This window comes from Grus americana, chromosome 12, assembly GCF_028858705.1.
Source record: "Grus americana isolate bGruAme1 chromosome 12, bGruAme1.mat, whole genome shotgun sequence".
Taxonomy (NCBI): domain Eukaryota; kingdom Metazoa; phylum Chordata; class Aves; order Gruiformes; family Gruidae; genus Grus; species Grus americana.
In genome coordinates this window covers 11,968,946-11,988,612 of record NC_072863.1, presented here as the reverse complement: position 1 = coordinate 11,988,612, position 19,667 = coordinate 11,968,946, and the positions used below count along the sequence as shown (strand labels likewise).

The 19,667-nt window shown below is 47.1% G+C and overlaps 1 protein-coding gene across 2 annotated transcripts in view; it reads left to right on the top strand.

Annotated features, from left to right (window-relative positions):
• The window catches only part of GABRE (gamma-aminobutyric acid type A receptor subunit epsilon), a 42,371-nt gene that overhangs the window by 7,941 nt on the left and 14,763 nt on the right, over positions 1–19,667 (top strand). For both annotated transcript variants that reach the window (XM_054839828.1, XM_054839826.1), the window contains exons 4-5: positions 18,519–18,739; positions 19,325–19,407. In XM_054839828.1, the coding sequence (XP_054695803.1) occupies positions 18,519–18,739; positions 19,325–19,407 (304 nt within the window). The remainder of the gene's footprint in view (positions 1–18,518; positions 18,740–19,324; positions 19,408–19,667) is intronic.

The following is a 19,667-nucleotide window of genomic DNA, read 5'->3' as shown; positions in this document are numbered from 1 at the left end:
ACTGGGCTAATACCTACCATATATGGGTGCAGGTATAGGAGCTTCAGGCATATGCAGCATCTCCAGTATTTTTGTGAAAACAGGATGAAGGCAATGACAACAGCCATCCCCACCAAGGGGAAAAATTGTGTGAACTCAACCCTTACTAGACACCAGAAAATCATATGGGAGAGTGCTGCTGAAGACAGCCCTGACCGTTCCTAGAGAGCTCAACCCATATCTTTAGCTCTTTCTAAGAGTCAGCAGAAGCTTTTATGCTTCACAAAGTGGGGCTCCACAACTGTACAGGACCACAGGGGGTCCCAGCACACTTAATGTGAGCCCTGAGTGTCAAGGCAAGACTGGCGCTTGGAATTGCCTACATCTGCAGGGCTCTGCTGGGGAAGCTGCTGCCACAGGGATAATCTACCTATCTGCAGGGAGGTATTGCCATTTGTGGCAATGGCATGGCAAGGAGCTGCTCAGGCAGGGGAGGAAACCACTCCAGGTAGAGACAGTTGAGAGATTTTGTGGCATCAGTCACAACTGGCTGCACTGTCTCTCCGAAGTGCCTGGATGCTACAAGTCTGGGGTCCCTGCTGGGTCCCAACAGTCACCACTGATCTGAAGATACCTACATATGACTCCCCAAGTAGAATCTCTGACATCTCCCCTTCCCCATCCCCTTAGGTAACTTTCTAAGCTTGAATCTGTGATGCCCTTGAGCTTTAAAACCATTCTCCCTGAGATGCTGGGCTGATATTAAAGATACTGAGGACAGCTAGACCCAGGTCTCGTAACCTCAGATGGCAGCTTTCTGCCATCTGTACTCTGAGTATCTCCCCCTGCTTATGAGAGAGGCTGCATCCTGCTATAGTGTCTCCTGAAGTAAGAGAAAAGAGCTGTCACAAAGCTGCCACAGTGTCACTTCTGGACTTGGCTGCTTCACCCACTTGTTTTGTGTTTGTTTGCTTTTCCATGCTGATGCAATGAATTAAGTCATTCTGTGGGTCCTGCCAGCCACTGGCAGGCTGGCATCCAACCTATGATACAGATTGTCTTTGCTGGAGACGTGTCATTCCCACTTTGCCTCTTTTTATGTAGCTTCTCCCAACCTGAGAAGCTGCCTTCTCCCAGCTGTCAGACCCATCCCACATGCCTGATCTTTCCCTTTTCCCAGATGCAACCTGAGGAGATACACATTTCTGAGAAAAGGGAACCAGAATTTGACTTGGAGCTAGATCTCTCCTCATGAGCCCATGGTGGTATTTCTCTCTACCACAGATACAGAGGCTCGTGTAGGCTGGAAGGTCCACTGGAAGGGAAATGTCCCACTGATCTTTTCTAGGTACATTGTGATGACAGTGTCTTATGTAAACATTTCTCTTTCACATAGCCAGGCTATGTAAAAGATAAAAAACTAGCTCTGCTTTTAAGAAATATCGCAGCACTACTGTGGCTATTACCTTGGACCAGCATGATCTGTGCATCTGAAGCTGAAGGCTTCATGTCCCTGATGTGCTGGTGGAATAGAAGGCTCCAACTTAAGCAATGTCATTTGCATACTGGTGTCTTGTGATCTTCTGCTCACCCCTCAAAGGGTTAACGACTCACCACTGCCTTCAGCCTGGTGGTGCTCTGTCAGGGCTTGGAAGCTGGCCCTGCAGAGCTGCTGCTCAACCTCCAAATGATAAATCATGTCAGGATACAAAACTGATTCTGGTCCTTAAAAATTAATAGGTGATTTGAAAATGCCCTGTGCTGGGTGTGAATTCTGCATCCCTCTCATCAATCACTTGTCATAAATAACATTAACATTCAGGAGTCAGCAGAAGGCGGGCAGGTTTGGAGGGGGAAGAAATGTAAAGTGATTTCCTGGAATCTTTTGTAGACCAGAATGGCAGTCTTGTTTCCCATTTAGGCAGCTGAGCAAATTTTACATTCTCTTCTTCCTGGGGAAAGGACCCTCTGTGCTCTGCAGCCAAAATGTGGCAGTAACTAGAAATAAAGCTAGGAGATGGTTAGATGATAGGAAGTGCGATGGGGCTTGGTTGAAAGAGGATGAGCTGAGAGGGAAAAGGGTGCAGAAAAGTGGGGACTATTGGGTCCCACAGCTGTTTGCTCCAGTTGCTCCCCACCCCCATGAACCTGTTGTCTTTGGGTGGGATTGGGGCAGTTGGTGCTTCTCATGGTGGTGGGAAGATGCGTTTACGCTGTCGGGGAAAGGATGCACTCTGCCACAAGCCATTCCAGAGCTGCCTGCTGCCGCTGGGTGCTGGCTAGCAGCACCTCAAGCCAAATGAGTTATCACCCACAGTGCCACAGCTTTCCAAGCTGTGTCGTGGATCTGGATGCCCAATTAGATTCCCGTTAACACAAATAGTGTTTAGGTGTCCTTGGCTTATTCGCTAAGCTGAGCCTGGTGCAAAGACCCACCTTGGTTCTCCAAGCATGTTTGTGGGAAGAGGTGTCAGGGAAGGCTGCGGCAGCAGGGACCAATAGAGGAGACTTTGGGTTCAAATTTTTTGCTGACTGGTTGTTTGCTGGAGGGATTTGCTCGTGGTTTTGTTTTGTAATGGCTTTATTGCTATAGATTATGGCTTTAACTGGTGTCAAGGGCACCTGGAATTCTGGATCACTTTCCTTTAGGGATGCTTAACTCTCAGGAAATGATGCTTTAGAAGTAAAGCCAGCTATTGGGGCTGAGTGTCTTTCAGTCCTGAGGATGTCCGTGAAGTATCCAGGAGGGCCAGCATGGGTGGGAGTGGAAAAAGTGCTTCTGTTCCAAGATTGAGGAGCAAGCTCTGCCCAGAGCTCCTCAGATTCCTTCCAGAGGTCAGAGCTGAATGTCCATTTCTTCCTTTCTTGCACAAAATGAAGCGTGAGACTCAAGGAGTTGAACACAGAGAACCTAGCCCAAACACTGTGGTAACCTCCTGGCCAGAGTGAGTGGAGACATACCATTCATCCAGGGACCTGCCTTGGTTACCTGTTTCAGGTGTCTGGAATCAGAGGCAGTGCAGCCAGGGCTAGTTTAGATGCTGGAGACTCCTCTCTTTGGTATGTGTGAGGAGATGCCCTTGCATGCCAAATTCTGTAGCAAAACTCGATGACAGCTCTTCTGCTGGGATTGTGCACCACCTCAATCTCATTACTTAATGATAATAAAGATGGAAAGAGCAAAATTGGCTACTGTTATTCACCAGGGGCCAGATTCTGCTGCCTCTGAAGTGCCTGTGATTTCCAGGGGGTAAGGCTAAGCTCCTGCCTCCATTATTACAGCAAATTATTCACTTAGCTCTGCCTGAGAGCGGGGGACTGGAACCCGAACAGGGTGATGTGTCCAAATACATGTGTTGAATATTCCCCCCCTTCCCTCTTTAGGAAGGAGATGCTGCGCACTATTAAATTCATAATGCTGTGTCTGGCTGTACTAGTTACCATGCAACACAATAACGAAATTGAGGATGAAGAACATATTTTCCCACGTCTGGAGTACTGCAGAATAGATTTAATAGATTTGCATGTATGGTACATTTGTGAAAACACTGTGAAAAAGGGGGAGGGAGGGAAGGGGAAAATGTTTATTTGTTATCAGCTGATGAATAATTAATTTACAAACATTGTCTTGTTAAATATAAATTAAATCCTCATTTGACACACTTTATAATTTAGAAGTATAAGCCCAGCATGAATGAACTCCCCACTGACTGCTTTCATGTAAATCCTGAGGAGCCAGGGAGGGAGGTTTGGCTTTCAAAGTTAAAGCTGACAAGGAGTGGTGGTGAGGAAGGGGCTGCTGTGACAAAGCCAGCTTGGGGACCTAGGGCGCTTTGCTCATGGGTGCTTTCCATGCAGGGTTGCCTTAGTGGGGTAGGGCGACAGTGGCTGGCTGCACAATCCTCTTCCAAGGATTGCTTCCTCCCTGCTCAGAGCTGCAGGTGGCCAAGCTGCTGAATCACGGCTCTTTGAGTAAAATCCCCATCAATGTCGCGTTATCGGAGTGTGCAGCAAGCCAGCAGCTGCTTGTGAATGGCTGAGCTATTCCAGCAGCAGGGGCAAAGATCCCCAAGAGAGGAACTAGGCTCTAGAAAAGCCATATGGGGCTAAGCCACCCTTGCAGAGAACCCTTAGGCGGTTTGAGGCATCTCCACACCAAAGCGGAGCTGCAACCCAAGGAACTGTGGCTGTGCTTAGTTGGAGGGCAGTTTGTGTGGGAGCCACAGTGGGAAGCCTTGGGTTACAGCCCTGGTGTCCTGCTGCAAGGCTAGGGTTAATATTTTCATTTCTTCTTAATAGATGGGGAAACCAAGACCAGTAATAATTGTGTGGCTCTGAGGAACACTTAAGTCTTCATTATACTTAGCTTTGGCTGCTTTGGAATAAGTAGGAAGAAAATGAAATTAAAATGGCACACTTCTTAAGATGCTTGAATGTGTTGCTCTGGAGCACAAGATAAGCCTATAGGTAAAGGAAATTTGTTACCTCCTACCCTTCTTCCCTGATAATAATAGACTCCAGTGGTTGCACAGCACTTCTCAACTGAAAGGACTTAAAAATGCTTCACAAATCATCTGTCTAGGAGGCAATAGCCCACATGTACCCACTTCTAGGGTTATTACAATGCCTGAAGCATGCTGCAATGCTCTGCCAAGGACTGTGCGCTCTTCTTGGCCTGCCCGGTGTGCAGCAAGAGTCAGGCATAAATCTAGTGAAGCTGGACAGGACACACCCTCGTGTAATGAGGTAGGTTGGGTTTTGGTCCCTGATAAAGATGCATATTGTAGAAATTTAAAATGTTGGGAAATGGATATTGCTCACTAAGTGCCCCAAGTGCTTTTTCTGGCTGTTACTTTCTACACCTGAGTGATGGCTCAGTGTTGTCAGAGCTGGTGGTGCATTTATTAACGTCTTCACAAATACTCATGTGCTTGGAGAGTGCTCGTATCTCTTGATTCTTTGATGTTCAGGAACAGTCACCTGACCCCATTCCTGTGTGCCCAAGTACTACAAGAGTGACTGTTCCTCATGTAGCTCCTATTCATAGAACCATAGAATGGTTTGGGTTGGAAGGGACCTCGAAGATCATCTAGTTCCAACCCCCCTGCTACGGGCAGGGACACCTGCCACTAGACCATGTTGCCCAAAGCCTCATCCAGCCTGGTCTTAAACACTTCCAGGGATGGGGCATCCACAGCTTCTCTGGGCAACCTGTTCCGGTACCTCACCACTCTAACAGTAAAGAATTTCTTTCTGACATCTAATCTAAATCGACCCTCCTTCAGCTTAAACCCATTACCCCGTCTCCTATCCCTATTGTTCATGTGGTGGTGAGGTTGGGTACATGGAGAAGGGCAGTGGCTGTCCTGTAGCCATCGTTTGTCATTGCCTTAAGAAAAAAAAAATAATCACAAGGCCAGTGAGGAATAGCACCGATCACACGTGACTTGCGGGACAAATCACAAACCACAACAGAAGGTCTAATGAAATAAATGAGTCACTCCCATCCTGAACATATACCAAGAGCTTCCACAAATTTCAGGGTCTGCTTCGACAAATTTCAGGGTCTGCTCCCAAAATGGAAAAGGGCTGATTTATTCACTATGAATAATTTAACCGGCTCCTTTTATTATCCAGAACATACACTAATCCCCCTCTAGATATTTTTTGTGTGACATCCATGTCAGTATTTTATTTATAGGCTGTTTATTGTGCAGAAAATACAAGGATTCTGTTATCAGGGAAAATGAACAAAAAGCAGGGGGTTTGCCTCTAAAATTTGGAGCTAAATAAAATATGAAAATCTGGACAGCGGCTTCCTGGGGAGAAAAGCGCTTTTCTTCAGAGATATTTCTGGAGAGCAAAGTCCTAAAGTTTATTAACATCTGTGCTCCCCAGTCCGACACTAAGTGGGGAATGTGACTGTACTTGGTCAGGTTTCTTAAACTGCAGCATCAGTCCTGGCACACAGGTGCCTCCACACAGCCCACAGCTCAGGTGGCCTCTGGCCCTTGGGCAACATGGGATAAATCAACATTCATAATTAAGTAAGCGGTTCTTGTAAATTCCTTCACAAATCCAATTTCTGGCCTTCTGCTGGCAGGAATGGCTCTATCCTGCATTCATTTCATGCCAGTTTTTGGAGAAAAGTCACATTTCTTCAGCCAGGCAAAGTGGGGTTTTGTCATGAACCCTTGTGGCAGCCTGGGAAGGATGCTTACTGAGGCGCTTCCCGAATAGTTGGTGTGCTCACTCTGCCTGACCTGAGAGCGTTGTAATTCGTAATTCCTCACTCTTACTCACAGGAAACCTTTCTAACACAGCTTGTGACCACAGCAGTTGCTCCTGGTCTCCTTTTCCAGAAGTCTCTGCCAGGAAACTGGGTTACTGCTTGTTAATAGACCATGATGACAATTTTCCAGCGACCAAGAGACTCTCCTTACTGGGGCCTGGACCAGGTTGGCGGGATGTCTCCTGCCCTGGCAGCTATCAGCAGTCTCTTGGTTTGGTAGGAGCTTTGCCCTCTGGCAGGGCATTAAAAGAGGCTTTGCCATGATGCACAGGCATGGACATGGCTGCAGTCACTGGGCAGTGGGAATGCAACCTTGTCCGTCACACACTGGTAGGGATGTGCCTGGGAGATGCAGGCTCAGGCTCAGGGCTGCTGTGTGCATCTCCATACAGAGATGTGTGTGTGTGGACGGGCCAGGAAGCATGTGTTTGATTCGGGTACTGATCTGTGCTCTGAACCTCATTAAATTGATCCTTCCAAGCCAAAGGGAAAGCACTATTGTGTAAAATTTGACAGATGTAGGCTCTGAGCTATACCAATAGTTGTCACTTGATGGGCTGAATTATTTTAAAGGCAGAGTTGATTTATCTGAACAGAAGGCTTTAGATGTCTCCACAGGAGAGGTCTGGATATTTCAGGTGCATGAGAGACAAGTCAAAGAGCTGGTCAGAGGCCAGGATTTCTGGTCTACAGCATACAGCCAGCATCATAGGGGAGGGGGTCTTGCTTTCCTCTCCCACTTGGGACAAACAGCCAAAATTCTTAATAATTTCTGAGGGAAAATGGGTTTAGAGACAATCAAAACATTTACATTTAGTATCATCACGTTGTTTTGATTTGCATTTCATATGGTGATAAATTCTGTCTGTAAAGCATGAAAATGAGTATTTGAAAATAAAAGTCAAAATGAAGTGAATCAAATAGATAAGAGTAAAGCAAAATATTTTGTTAGTTTACTGAAGAAAAAAGGTTTCTGAATGAAATTATGAGGTTGAGGTAATTAATTTTAAATTTTAACAATTTTAATTTATTTTCAACAAAACTTCATTTTTTCAGTAGATATCAGTTCTATTTATTTCCTGTATCCCCATATGAAGCAGTCGTACCATCTCCCCTAAAAGGCTGATGTGAAATCTACCTGCTATAAATGTGTTATGAAATGGAGACAACTTCTCAGAATTCAGTGGTTGTGGGTGACCAGAGGCAATATGCTTCAAGGACCTCTTCATGCCTCGATGTTAAAGGCTGAATATTCAGACTATTATATCCCATCTCCGTGCACAGGAAGGGTTTCATTGTGCATGATACAAATTGCAAGCAAGCAGCAGTGGAGTGGTGATACTGCCAGCCTGAGCCTCCTCACAGCACCCGGGCTGGCTGGGCTGAGGCAGCTCTTTGCTTCTTCTCCCTGCAACCCCTCCCATCTCCTCTGTGCCTCCAGGCACTTCCTCAGAGCCTCTGTCTTCAGCCTGGTGTCTTTTGTGCTGGTAGGAGATACATGTTAGGGTCAGCAAGTGTGCGGGCAGGTAGATCCTTCACAGTCATCTGTCGCAATGCCTCACACTGGTCAGCAGCAGCCCATCCTTCCCCACTGTGGGTTTGCTGACTCTGCAGCTGTTTCACATCAGTGCTGCTGAGACTGGCCCCATCAATTCCCAATGCAACTGCTCCTCAAAGCCCCAGAGAAATCATGCTGGCTGCATGGGGCACTGTGAGTGGGGGAATAAGTCTGGTCAGGGGTCTTGGGCTTGCTGTGTGCTGGGCTTGGTGTGTGCTGGTAGCATGGAGCTGATGGTAGCTGTGGACCCTGGTATAAGCCTTGCTTGTCCATCTTCGTGTCCAGAGGGCTTTGCTGTGAGGATTTCTGTGGTGGTTCTCTGACCTGCAGTTAGCTGGGAATGGCTCTAACCATCTGATCAGCTTTGCTCAACAGGAGAATTGTGGGCAGTGATAATGGCTCACCAGCAGGCAGATCTACATGGGATGTGTGAACCAAAGCACTTAGGAATGTGGGTGGGAACACCTTGTCTCCATGTGGCCGGGGAACAGGGAAGGTCAGAGCAGGGACTTTGCAAATGTTGTAAGCCTTGTTTCTAACACTTCTCCCCAGTCTGCTTCTCTTTCATTACAACTTTGCCAGTGTACCTGTTACACCTCCCACACCAGACCTGTGTCCCTTGGTCTGTCATTCTCCTCCACAGACACCCAAAGCCACCTTAGTAGTGTAGTGATGAGAAGCAGAGCAGTGGGGTAGAGAAGTGGGGAAAATTTGTGGGCATTAGGTTGGTTGTTTCTACAGCCACAGGGAGTTAGGAGGGTGAAGTTAAGATGATAACTAGCTGATCTTCTCTTTGTTTGCTCCTTGAAAAGAAAAGCTGAAGGCAAAGAGAACTGTAATATTCAAGACAACCATTTTCTTTCATGATCTGGCAGTGGTGGACTGACAGACCTGTCCAGACCTTGCAGCCTTAGTTTGTCACATGAATCTGCACCTTGTGAAAAGGCATGATGGACCCTGGTTCCCCCTGCCACAGCAAAGAGCCACAGTGGTGATGTGGCTTGGAGCAGTGTGCCAGAGGGATTTGCAGAGTAAATCTCACCAGATGTAGATACCCTAAAGCCAGCTAGGGGAGTTGGGGAGGGTAGAGTGGTTGAGTTTTAAAGGTGACATCTGCAGTAGGCTAGATCTCTACAAAACAGTTGGGAGCAGAAAAAAAGGACTGGGAATACCAGCCCCCAGTTTCTGAGGAGACTTTTGGAGTCGCCAGATGCCATGGGAAGAGAGTAGCCCAAAGCAGCAGAGCTCTGCACATCCTGCTTGCCCTGGTGGCTGGTGTCCTGGCTTCCAAATGACCACCACACTTGGTTTAAAGTGTGGATGTATGCCTGGAAAGGAGAATCAGCTGGCCTGGTGTCCCTTCTGTAACTGCAGTCCAGCTTGCTTTGCCCTTTGAATACCCAACAGGGGAGACAGAAAGAAATTGTTCTTTCCTTGGGACCCAATTCATTTCTCCTAGCTGCTTTCCTCAGCCTGGTGCTCCCTTGAAATCTCATTAGGGCTGGGGTGTGATTTTGTGGTGGCTTGAAAAGAACTGCAAAAGGAAAAACAAAATGAAGCAGGGAGAAGGAGCTATATCAAGGAACTGGCAGGACAGGAAGAGAAAACTGGCAAGCACAGCAAGGGGGCATGAGAGACAACATGAAACAGGTTTCCTTGAAAGAGTCAGTGGAGCAGAGCACACTTTCCCCACCTCCTTCTTCATCTGCGTCCAGGAGAGAACAGTGTCAGGAGTGAGGATTTCTGCAGAGGGCATAAAACCCTCCACTTCTTTGAAAGCAGAACTTTCTCAGATTTTTTGAATGTGTTTTTTTTCCTTGAGGATGAAAGGGATTTATACAGGCAAACAGTGGTTTTCCTCCTGGCCAGCACAGGCATTTCTGTACAATGGATGGCATCCCAGGAACATGGATGCACTGTACTTTCTCAGACCTGTTTTGGTGGGAGGAGGACAGAGTAGTATCAGGGTTTGGGAGGTGGGCCTCCCTCTTAGGTGCCACCCTGGCCCACTGGTTCTTGGAGAGCTGAACCATACTGCCCACCCAGGGCCAGTTTCCTCGTGATACTTTGTGCTGTGTCATGACTCCTGGAGTGGGGCAGCCTGTCAGCCCACCACAGCTGTGATTCATCTCCCAGGCACAGCACAGCTCCCATGGCTGGTGGTGAGCATCACTTCTTCAGTACCAGTTCTGGGCTGGCTTCTCCATCCTGTCAATGTGCTGCCTGTGAAGGTGGTTTGACAGAGCTCAGTGCTTGTTGGAAGTGAGTGGTTCTCAGAGAGGAGCGCATATTTAGGAGAAGGCTGTAGTCATTTTCCTGCTCTGTCCCTAAGCTCCTGTAACTGGCCACTGTAGGAAGCTGTTGGGACAGAGAGACATTGTGCATTCTTATCCCCTCTGGTTTTGCATGCTGCTGTGCCACGCCATGCAGTTCCTGCACTGGAAGGATGCTTCTGGCTCTGATCCACACAGAAAGCAGAGCTCCTATGGCTCCCTGTCTCTGTCACCCTTTCCTTCCTGTCTTGACCTCAAAGCACAGCTTCTGTAGCAATTCTTTCAAGACTGCAGTGGGAGGGACTTTGTTCTCTTTGCATGACAATCAGCATCCAGCTGAGATCACTAGACACCTTTCAGTCCATGGAGAGAGGCAGTGCCTGTGCTGGTGAGTGTATGGCCTTACTAGACAAAGCAAGGTCCCATGAGAAGGTAGGAAGGGGGTGGGAAATCATGTGATGCTTGAATAGGGCCATTACAATTGAAGCCATTTCTGTTTGAGGAGAGGTATGGGCAAGGTGGTAATGCTTTTGCTGAGGCAAAGCAGCAGAGTGGTAAGCTACAGACCAAAGAGAGTGTGGAAAGGGGCATGGAGAGGAGAAGGAGGAAAGAAGACTAGAGCAGGGAGCAAAGGGAAAAGATGGAAACCCAAGAAAGCCTGGAAAGATGAAAAAACAGCAAAAGGAATTTGGGAGCAGATGTGGGCTGTTCAGTCCCTGAGCAGACAGGGAAAGGTGCTGAGAGCTTTACAAAGGTCTACAGACTACTGTGGACCACTCTACCTCTCCAAAACCCCCAGTGCCCCTGAATAGGGTCTGGATGTAAATGAGAATCAGACCCTAAATCTCAGAGGCAGTGTCGACTTGGCCATCCCCTAGTCCATCTGGTGAGCCAGCAGCAGCAGTAGGCTGTACCAGGGTCTGGCAAAGCCAGTGGTGATGCCAGTGGTGATCCCTTCTGTATGAGGTACCAGATTGGAGTCAGAGAGACAGGCCCAGCTGGCAAGCCGTAAGCCTAGGAGAATGCTTGCTCTAATACTTCAAAACCACACAGTCACACTCCTCTGGCAGTTGAAGTTTAATGTCTGGAGGACTTTTTTGCCTTCCTTTGCTTCACCTGAGGGCCGTTTCCCTGCTGCCCCAACAGGATACTGTTCTTGTTCCTGCCTCTCCGTGCTAGGGGTGAGGCAGTGAGGCTGCGGTGTCCAGCTCCTGAACTGAGCAGAAACCTCATGAGAATCCAGCAGCCCAGGACACTGAGTTTTGTAAGGACAGAGAGATGGGGCAAGGAGCACGTCAGAGGTGGAGGAACAGATGATGTTCCCAGGCAATGACAGACTTGCAGATGTCCCCATGGGGACAAGCTGACCATCCCAGACACCCCTCCCCAGGACTGCTTAGGACTGGACAACTTGGGGGATTCATGGGACCTCCTGTCTTCCTGTGCTTGGTACAGGGGAGCTGCAGCAGCTACTCTCCAAGTCCTGGGCAGTATTAGATGCCCATCCCAGTGTTTCATTTTAATCGCATTGGGTGGCATGGGAGTGGGAAGTGCAACTAAAGAAATTCCAGCTTCTCATCTGAATCTTGCCAAGCTGTCCTGGAGGAGCAATCTTGGGGAGTTAATTATATGCAGTGAGAAGGTTTGTCTTCTAGCCCTTTCAAAGGAAATTTCTTTTTGTCTCGTCAAACACCCCATGAGCTTAATGGACAAATAAACAAGAGCAGCTGCCCAAAGTGCCAAGTATTCTCTTCCAGTTATCCTACATGCTTCTGCCCTCACCTCTTCTCTTCCCCTACCTGCTTTCTTCTTCTGGCACAAAGTTGTTTCAAGCTGAACATTGTGGGGAACATTTAAGCATTTAGCATTAAGGTTTGACATGCAAACAAGACTTTGGACGAGTGTGGCTTTGCTCTGCAAGCAGACCAGGTATTTTCTACAGATCATGGTTACTGGGCAGCATCCTTGTTTGCATCAGAAGGTGCTTACACATAACTTTCCACCCAGGCCACATCCTGTCCTGAGAGTGATGCAAAACCAAACTAAAAGGAGGTGGCTCCTTCCCTGTGGTGCTTTGTGTAATACTTCATTGAAGTGTTCAGTATCTTCTCTTTTAATTAATTCTGCCCCATCTGCATATAGCATCCTGCATCTGTGCCTCTGCCTTTTCAGTAATAACCTCGTCAGGGACAATGCAGACAGACTGTGCTTCTATAAACCAGAGTCTGACTGATGTCATGTCTCAGCTCAAGGACTTTCCTTGATCCTTTGGGTAATAACTGTTAATTAGATGCTACAACACACACGTCTAGGTCACATGCCCCTGGGGCTCACAGTGAGAGACTCTGTGTGCCAGGCTATGTTCCCATGAAAAAAAGAACGGGCACCATGGCAATCAGCAGCTATCTTGGGGTTGCATGTGAGGAGATAACATCACTGAAGGACAGGAAGCAGTGGTACAAGGGAACAGCTCAGAAGAAGGGGTTTGAGGGGAAAGAAACAGTTTGGTGTGGTTGGCTGTCATGGGTGTAAAAGCCTGCCTTTTAGATGCCCCTGCTTGCACATGCACGGGAGCAGGCACAAGCAGAGGTGTGTGGGAAGGGGCAGGTAGAGATCGCAGAAGCCAGCACTTGGTTTTGAAAGCCCTGTCCAATTCCTGCCTGCAGAGACTCCAAGGGTGAGCAAATCCATGATTGGGGAGTTTGCAATCGACAGAGCAGCCTGTACAGCATGTCTTGTTTGAAGGCTCCTGGCATGAGCGCAGGACATGGTGATGGCTTTTAACAGCGAGTTTGTATTATAAAAAGAACGCTGTCTCAACTGAGATTCCCTGGGCAGTGGCAAAAGACATTCAGACAAGGACAGTGCTGCCAGTGTTGCTGCAGAAGTGAAACAGTAGGGAAGTTCAGTGTGTCACCTTGAAAACACAGATCATCAGACCTCTGCTCCTTTTGTCCTTATAAGCTCCCCTAGTCGTTCAGCATCATGTCCAAAAAGCTCTCTGAGGTCTGATTTGGAGAGAGGAGGACCTTGGAAGCATAATGAAACTTATATTCTCATTCTTTTGTGCTTTGCGTTGGGGAGACAAAACTCACTCAGAGTAGGGACACAGAGGCATCCACAAACGAGGAGTCTCACACTACTAATGGGAGAACTGAGAGAAGTGTGACACTGCCCAACCACTCGCCGAAGTGGTCGGTGTCAGGTATTAGCATACGCTGTTAGTACACGTCCTCCCTGCTTGCTGCCTTTGGAGAGTGCTTGCACATGTCATGCTAGAAGCATGTTCCTGCCTGCAAGCAGGGGGGGACAAGAAGTTGTGCATCAGATTTGAAGATTATTCTAAAATAAGGTTATCTTATGTAGTTATCTGAGTGTGGAGAGTATCTCCAGATTTTTTGCTGTTACTGAGTGTGTTCCCTGGGACATGGAGCTGGCTGCTGAGAGCAGCCCAGGGTTTCTCAGAGATGTCTGCAGGCCGGAAGGGATGCGTGGGATGTCATGGAGAGGAAAATGTTCGTCTGTGCAGGGCTGTGGGGGTGTGGAGTTGCTGAATGCAGTTCTGTCTGAAGTGGGGGATGCTTGGGCAGACCCTTGTTCTGCAGAAGAGGGAGACTGGAGGAGAGGCTTCCTGGCTTGCCTCAAGCCGCACAGAGTGACCTACCAGCCCTTGAAAGAAATACACCCCATTCCTGGGTCTCCTCCAATAACTCCTGAGATTTTCCTGAATTGCAGCACCCCAAAGAGTTTGTAATACTTGCTTTGCTTAGCTCTGTGATTGACAGCATGGGCCCATCAGATTCACATTAGCCCACCTGAAATGCTGGCCATGCTTCCCAAGAAAGCCTGCTTTATTGTACTGCAGCGAGGGATTTGCTTGGAGGTGCAGAAGGAAGGCAGCTCTATGAATGAAGACAAATATCAGAACAATAAAAGCTAGAATGAGACTGGCTAGGATATTAGTCTCTCAGCCCCAGTGTTATTTAGGACTTTTCCAAGCTATATCTCCAGCAGAGGAAAATGGAGGAACCTGTTTCCAAGTCTCTGCCACCTCTATTTGGAGATTTTTCTTGTTGCTGTTGAATACAAGTGAAGTTGCAAAAAGCACCTTTAAATCCTTAATTTTATCCTAATTTAGGAAGACATCTAAGACATCTTTATCTCATGGTTTTCCTCTCTTTGGCATCTGTCAGAAAGCTGAGTTCTTAAAGAACATAGAGAAAGAAGCTCATAGACGGATACAGAGGAACCATGGAGTACCAACTCCTCTGTATCCCTCTAATTGCACCCTTGGGAGGGGCCAGCTGAACTGCACACACAAACTCGCTTTGAGCCATTTGAAAAGGATCTTCTGGCAGTGTGCAGCTGTGTTTATTTGGTGTATAAGGTAACCTGAAAATACAAACTGCTAATTTCAAGTTGTGTCATGCTAACCCTGTGAGTTTAAGCTGTTAGTCTGAAATTGTGTGGCCCTAACTCATATCTGCTCTGAACCCAAGGTGGAACTTAGTCCAGAGTAGAGTTCCCAGGGCCAAATCCAACTGGAAATACGGGCTGGTTCTCCATGTGTGTGCACATAAACACAGAAGTGAGACAGGACGTGCAGGGAGGAGCTAACTGGGGCCAGGCTGGATGTCCTTGCAGTATCAGGAGATCAGGATGGGGAGCAGGGAGGTGCTCCAGGGCCATGAAGGTTAGGGCAGAGCGACTGCAGCTGGGATGACCCCAGGAACAAAGCTTAGGGTAGCACTCAATGAGAACAGTGGCCAGCTCCCAACTCTCTTGTGCTGGGGACAGGCTGATTTCTGAACCTGTTTTATCTTATTTTGGATTGAAAAATTTGGGATTTTCTTTGAAATTACTTTTCACACAGAAATTCCATAGCTTTTCACTTATCATAAAATCACAGAAACTATTTTTTTTAAAAATGAAAGGGTTTGAGAGTGCAGTAAAATCTTTCTGTTGTTATTTTTTTCTTCCAAGATGAAATATTCTTGTCAACTCCACATCCCCTTATTTCTCACAAATGTTCTTTTACAGGACAGGTTTTTTTCCATTAACTGTTTTCAGATTTACCATTTTCTGAAATTGGGTTTCTACCAGCATCTGCGCTGCCCACATTAGGAAAATGAGGACTGATCAGTGATGTGCAACAGTGCCAGGTGATGGCGGTGACCAAGGGTCAGCAGGGATATGCTGAAAGGCTGAGTTGGACACGAGCCCACACAACTAGCAGCGGCGACGCTGCAGGGTGTTCCTCAACATTACCTAAACTCACACGATAATATTTAGGGTAGGTAGTCTTTGGTGTACGCTTATGGGTAGTTTGATTTATTATTTTATGACTGAAGTTTGATGTAATATTGTATGCATGCCAACATGTGTGTGCTACTCCACGTGTGATCCAAATGGTGCGACCTAACTCTTAGAGCGATTCCTCTTATTTTGCTAGCTCCTTCTGTTGAAAACACTAAAAAAGCCCGTGCTTTTACAGAGAAGTTAACAACCTCCATGTGCCGCACAGCAGATGGCACAGTAGTGTTGGAGGCGTATTTTACAATAACCTTTTTCCACATCGGGAAATTGAGGCCTTGAGAAGTCTCTTTCTAATGCTTGAGAATGAGTCAGGGGCAGAGAGAAACTACAGTGGTGCAGGAGTTCAAGAAACAGCACTGCCATAAGTTTCAGGGGCTGAACTCATCCTACCAAACTTCAGCTATTCAGCCTTGATCAGCCTGGACTCTTCTAAGGTCAATAAGAGTGTGAGGCATTTCCAGAAGACAACTTGTCCTGCTTTCACATTGTGATCTCCCTCCAGAAGTGCTTAGCCCTCTCCAATGACTGTAGGGAATCCATGGTCAAACACCTCCTATTTTAATCACCTTGGCCAGATGCCTACAGCTAAGTGGGATCTGATTAATGCCCAGAGAAAGGTTTGAGCACTGTCCCACAGCCAATCAGTACAGAGCCACAGTTGTGTAAGGTTCCTCAGCATAAATGCAAACTGCTCCTGATGGGAACAGGTGCTAAAGTCTGCAGGAACTGTCGTAATTTCACCCCAGCTGGCAACTAAGCACCACACAACTGCTTGCTCACTCACCCCAGTGGATGGGGGAGAGAATCTGAAGGGTAAAAGTGCTCCCAAAGGCCAGAGCATTTTTGTGTAAATCTTGCCTCAGATAATTCTGAATGAAAATACTTTTGTAAATGCCAAAATTTCCCAATGGGTTCCCCACCTAGAGGCCAGGGAGCCATCTCAGCTAGTGAGATCTTCCTTGTGAATAGCTGTGCTTATAATAGCCACTGAAATTAGATCAAACCACAGGACAGTGACAATAACAGCTCAGATTTTTCAAAGAGCTGAATGACTTGTGGACTACACCTTTTGCAAAGGCTGGCTATGAATGGCACAAGAGAAGCTCTTTAACGCTGATCACTTCTGAAAATCTGGGCTTGACAACAAATACAAAACCCCTGGGATAGCTGACCCTCCACTCTCCCAAAACGTTAGCATTGGTTATCCCAGACCTGAATGCTGAACTTTACAGCAGGACATCTGACCTGAGCAGCCAACCCAGAAGTGAGATCTCACAAGTGACTCCAGTTAAGAGTTAGAAACTGATAGTGGCATCTAACATGGATTTATCATTGTATTTTTGGTTGCTTTCTCCTAAACCAGAGATATTGCTGAGGAGGAGCAATGTAAGCTCAAACTAGCTCAGACAGGGTTTGCAGGGGTGGGGGAGAATATGTCAAATGTTGTGTTATTTTGGCCCCAACAGCTGGCAAGAACAAGAAAATGGCCCCAAGCAGAATAAAGTCATCCCATCTCATATATGTCATTTTCTTGGGCTGCCATTACCCCATCTTGTCCCTGCTGTGCCAATGCTTCTTTGCCCACCTGTTGGCTCTGTTTCGCTGTTTCACAACCCAATCCATGCCTTCATCACCACAAACCCTATGTCCAAGCAGTACTCACTGTGATTCAGAGCATTGAGATGCTGGAATGGGCTCTTCTCACCTCTTGTTTTTGGGCAGTGGCCATGCTTGTGTGCTTGGCTTTGAGGGCTGCTGCTATCCTAGCTCTGTGTCTCCTTATGTCTGTTTTGAATGAACTGTAGAGGCAGCACCATCACTTTGAACATGCTGCATCTATCCCCATTTAGAGATATGTTAGGACCTCATCTCCGTTACCTTTGCTCATCCCTGTGTCTAACCAGGGCGAAGGATCAGACCAGAGAGTGACTCGACCACCTGAGCAAATGCTCTTTTCTCATTATCTTGTTCCTATGCAAGGGACGTTTTTGGTACCAATCACTCTTCACTGGTTGGCTGACAGTGGAGCGAGGGCGAGGAAAATGAAGCGGGGAGTCATGTGCTGCCCTGCTCTGCCTCCCCAGGCAGGACATGCTATCCAAGGGAGTGTGCTAAGAGTGCCGCATCTTTTTTAACACCATGGTTTGAGGAGCTCTGAACCAGCAGCAATGGCAGCAGAGGGAGAATGTGCTGCTGTTATAACAATTCCACTGAGATAAATCAATAGAGGGAGGAGGAGAATGGGAGGGAGAGATGGCAAAGTCAGACATTGTTCATGTCCTGCCTCTCAGAAATGCTAGTTATGGGTGAGCTAGGACACTCTGTCTCTCACCAAAACCAAAGGTCGTCATTATGGTGGAAACTCTGGTTTCTGGCTGCAAAAGACTCACGATTTTGAACTGGTTGCACCAAGAGCTGAGTCCATAGCAGCTCCTGCCCCAGCTTCCTTTTCTAATCTTCAGCAAGGGGTATCTGCCCAGGAACCCTAGTGCCCCAGTTTTTCATATAAACCATTTACAGTATAAGTCCTGCAGCAAGGGATGGATTCTCACTAGGTTTATGCACAGCACTACTATTGCTATATGTACAAATAAGGTGTATGGAGCACTGCTGGGCTGTATCCTAATAAATAACAGAAAGAGCTGTCTGCTTGCCTTCCCTGGTAAGCTGGTGAGCAGCTTTCCTTACCTGTGTTTGAAAGGTGTAGCTGAACTTCGGACTGGATTCAGCCAATGTCCACACTCCCCCTTCACGCCTGTACTTAAAAGGAGTGTGTGGCTTGAGCTGTCCATCAAGAGGAAGCCCAAGCCCTTGTTCATATGGTCTCGGCTTTCCAGCATGGGTGAGGCCAAATATGCTATGACTCAGCCCACCAGTCAACACACAGTCTTCGGCTCTTCCTAAGTGTGTCATGAATGTCCTCATCCTGAGCTAAAGATGAGCCTGGAAAGGTATCAGTGCTCACCAACAGCTGCTCCCAGACTTAAAAAAGCAAATGTTCTGGCTCTGACTCCAAAACAGTGGCCTACAGATGAGAGGACAGGGGTCTGCTTTGCCTGGATCGCTCTCAGAAAGACATGTTCTTCCTTCTCTTTCACAGGAATACACCATTGATATATTCTTTGCTCAGACGTGGTATGACCGCCGTCTTCGTTTCAACAGCACCTTGAAGGCCCTCACACTGAACACCAACATGGTGAGCCGCATCTGGATCCCAGATACCTTTTTTAGGAACTCCAAGCGGGCTGATTCCCACTGGATAACCACTCCTAATCAGCTCCTCCGCATCTGGAATGACGGAAAAGTGCTCTACACGCTCAGGTACATTCAGCAGGCACTGTGACTGGCTGCTGAGGTGAGGGAACAAGGAGCTGGTCAAGATAGAGGAAGTTTTCAGGTGCTCTGGGACAGAGTAGTGATGTCTCCCAGTGCTGATGAGAGTATGCATGCAATACTGGTTGGAGAATGGGCTTCCTCTTCCCAGGATGAAGGCTTCCAAAAAATTGTTTTTCTGTATCATACCTAGAAAAAAGTCAAAACTACATATGGCTTCCTAAACCAAATCCTTTAAAAGTTTATATTGGTCAGTCCAGCTATTTCACTCTGATAATAAACATTTGGCTTTTGTTCCCATAAATTCTCATTCCCGTAAATGAATCTGAACAGCTCACTGAAGAAAAAGGCTTTTTGAATGTGAAAATTAGATGGTTTTTTTCACTTTGAAAATATCCAAACATATGTTTTGTTTTGCCGCTGTTTTGAAATGTTCCTGCAAACAGACTGATCTTCAACAAATTTGTGTTTCTCTCTCAAGGAAATGAGAATCCCTCTGTCACGTTGTGGTGCTGGAATCAAACCACCTTCACCAACACAAAATCTGTCTCTCTCTATCTCTTCCTCTCTCAGGCTGACGATCGAGGCCGAATGTCTACTCCAGCTGCAGAACTTCCCAATGGACACTCACTCCTGCCCTTTGGTTTTTTCCAGTTGTGAGTATACATATTTTTAAAATAGTTTTAGAAGGCAAGTAGAGAAACCTCTGTACAGTAAAACTCTTCTGGGAGGGACCATCCTCTCTCTTAGCTACATTTTTCACCTAATCTCTATGACTCTTTTCCTGGGCCATTACCCATCATGCCCTGAAGCATCCTCCCACTCTTGGTGTAGCAGAGGTCTTCAGGGACAGATTCACAGCACCTCTGAGTTTCTCCTTAAGTTGGGTGGATGGTTGGAGGTGATTATTTCACTG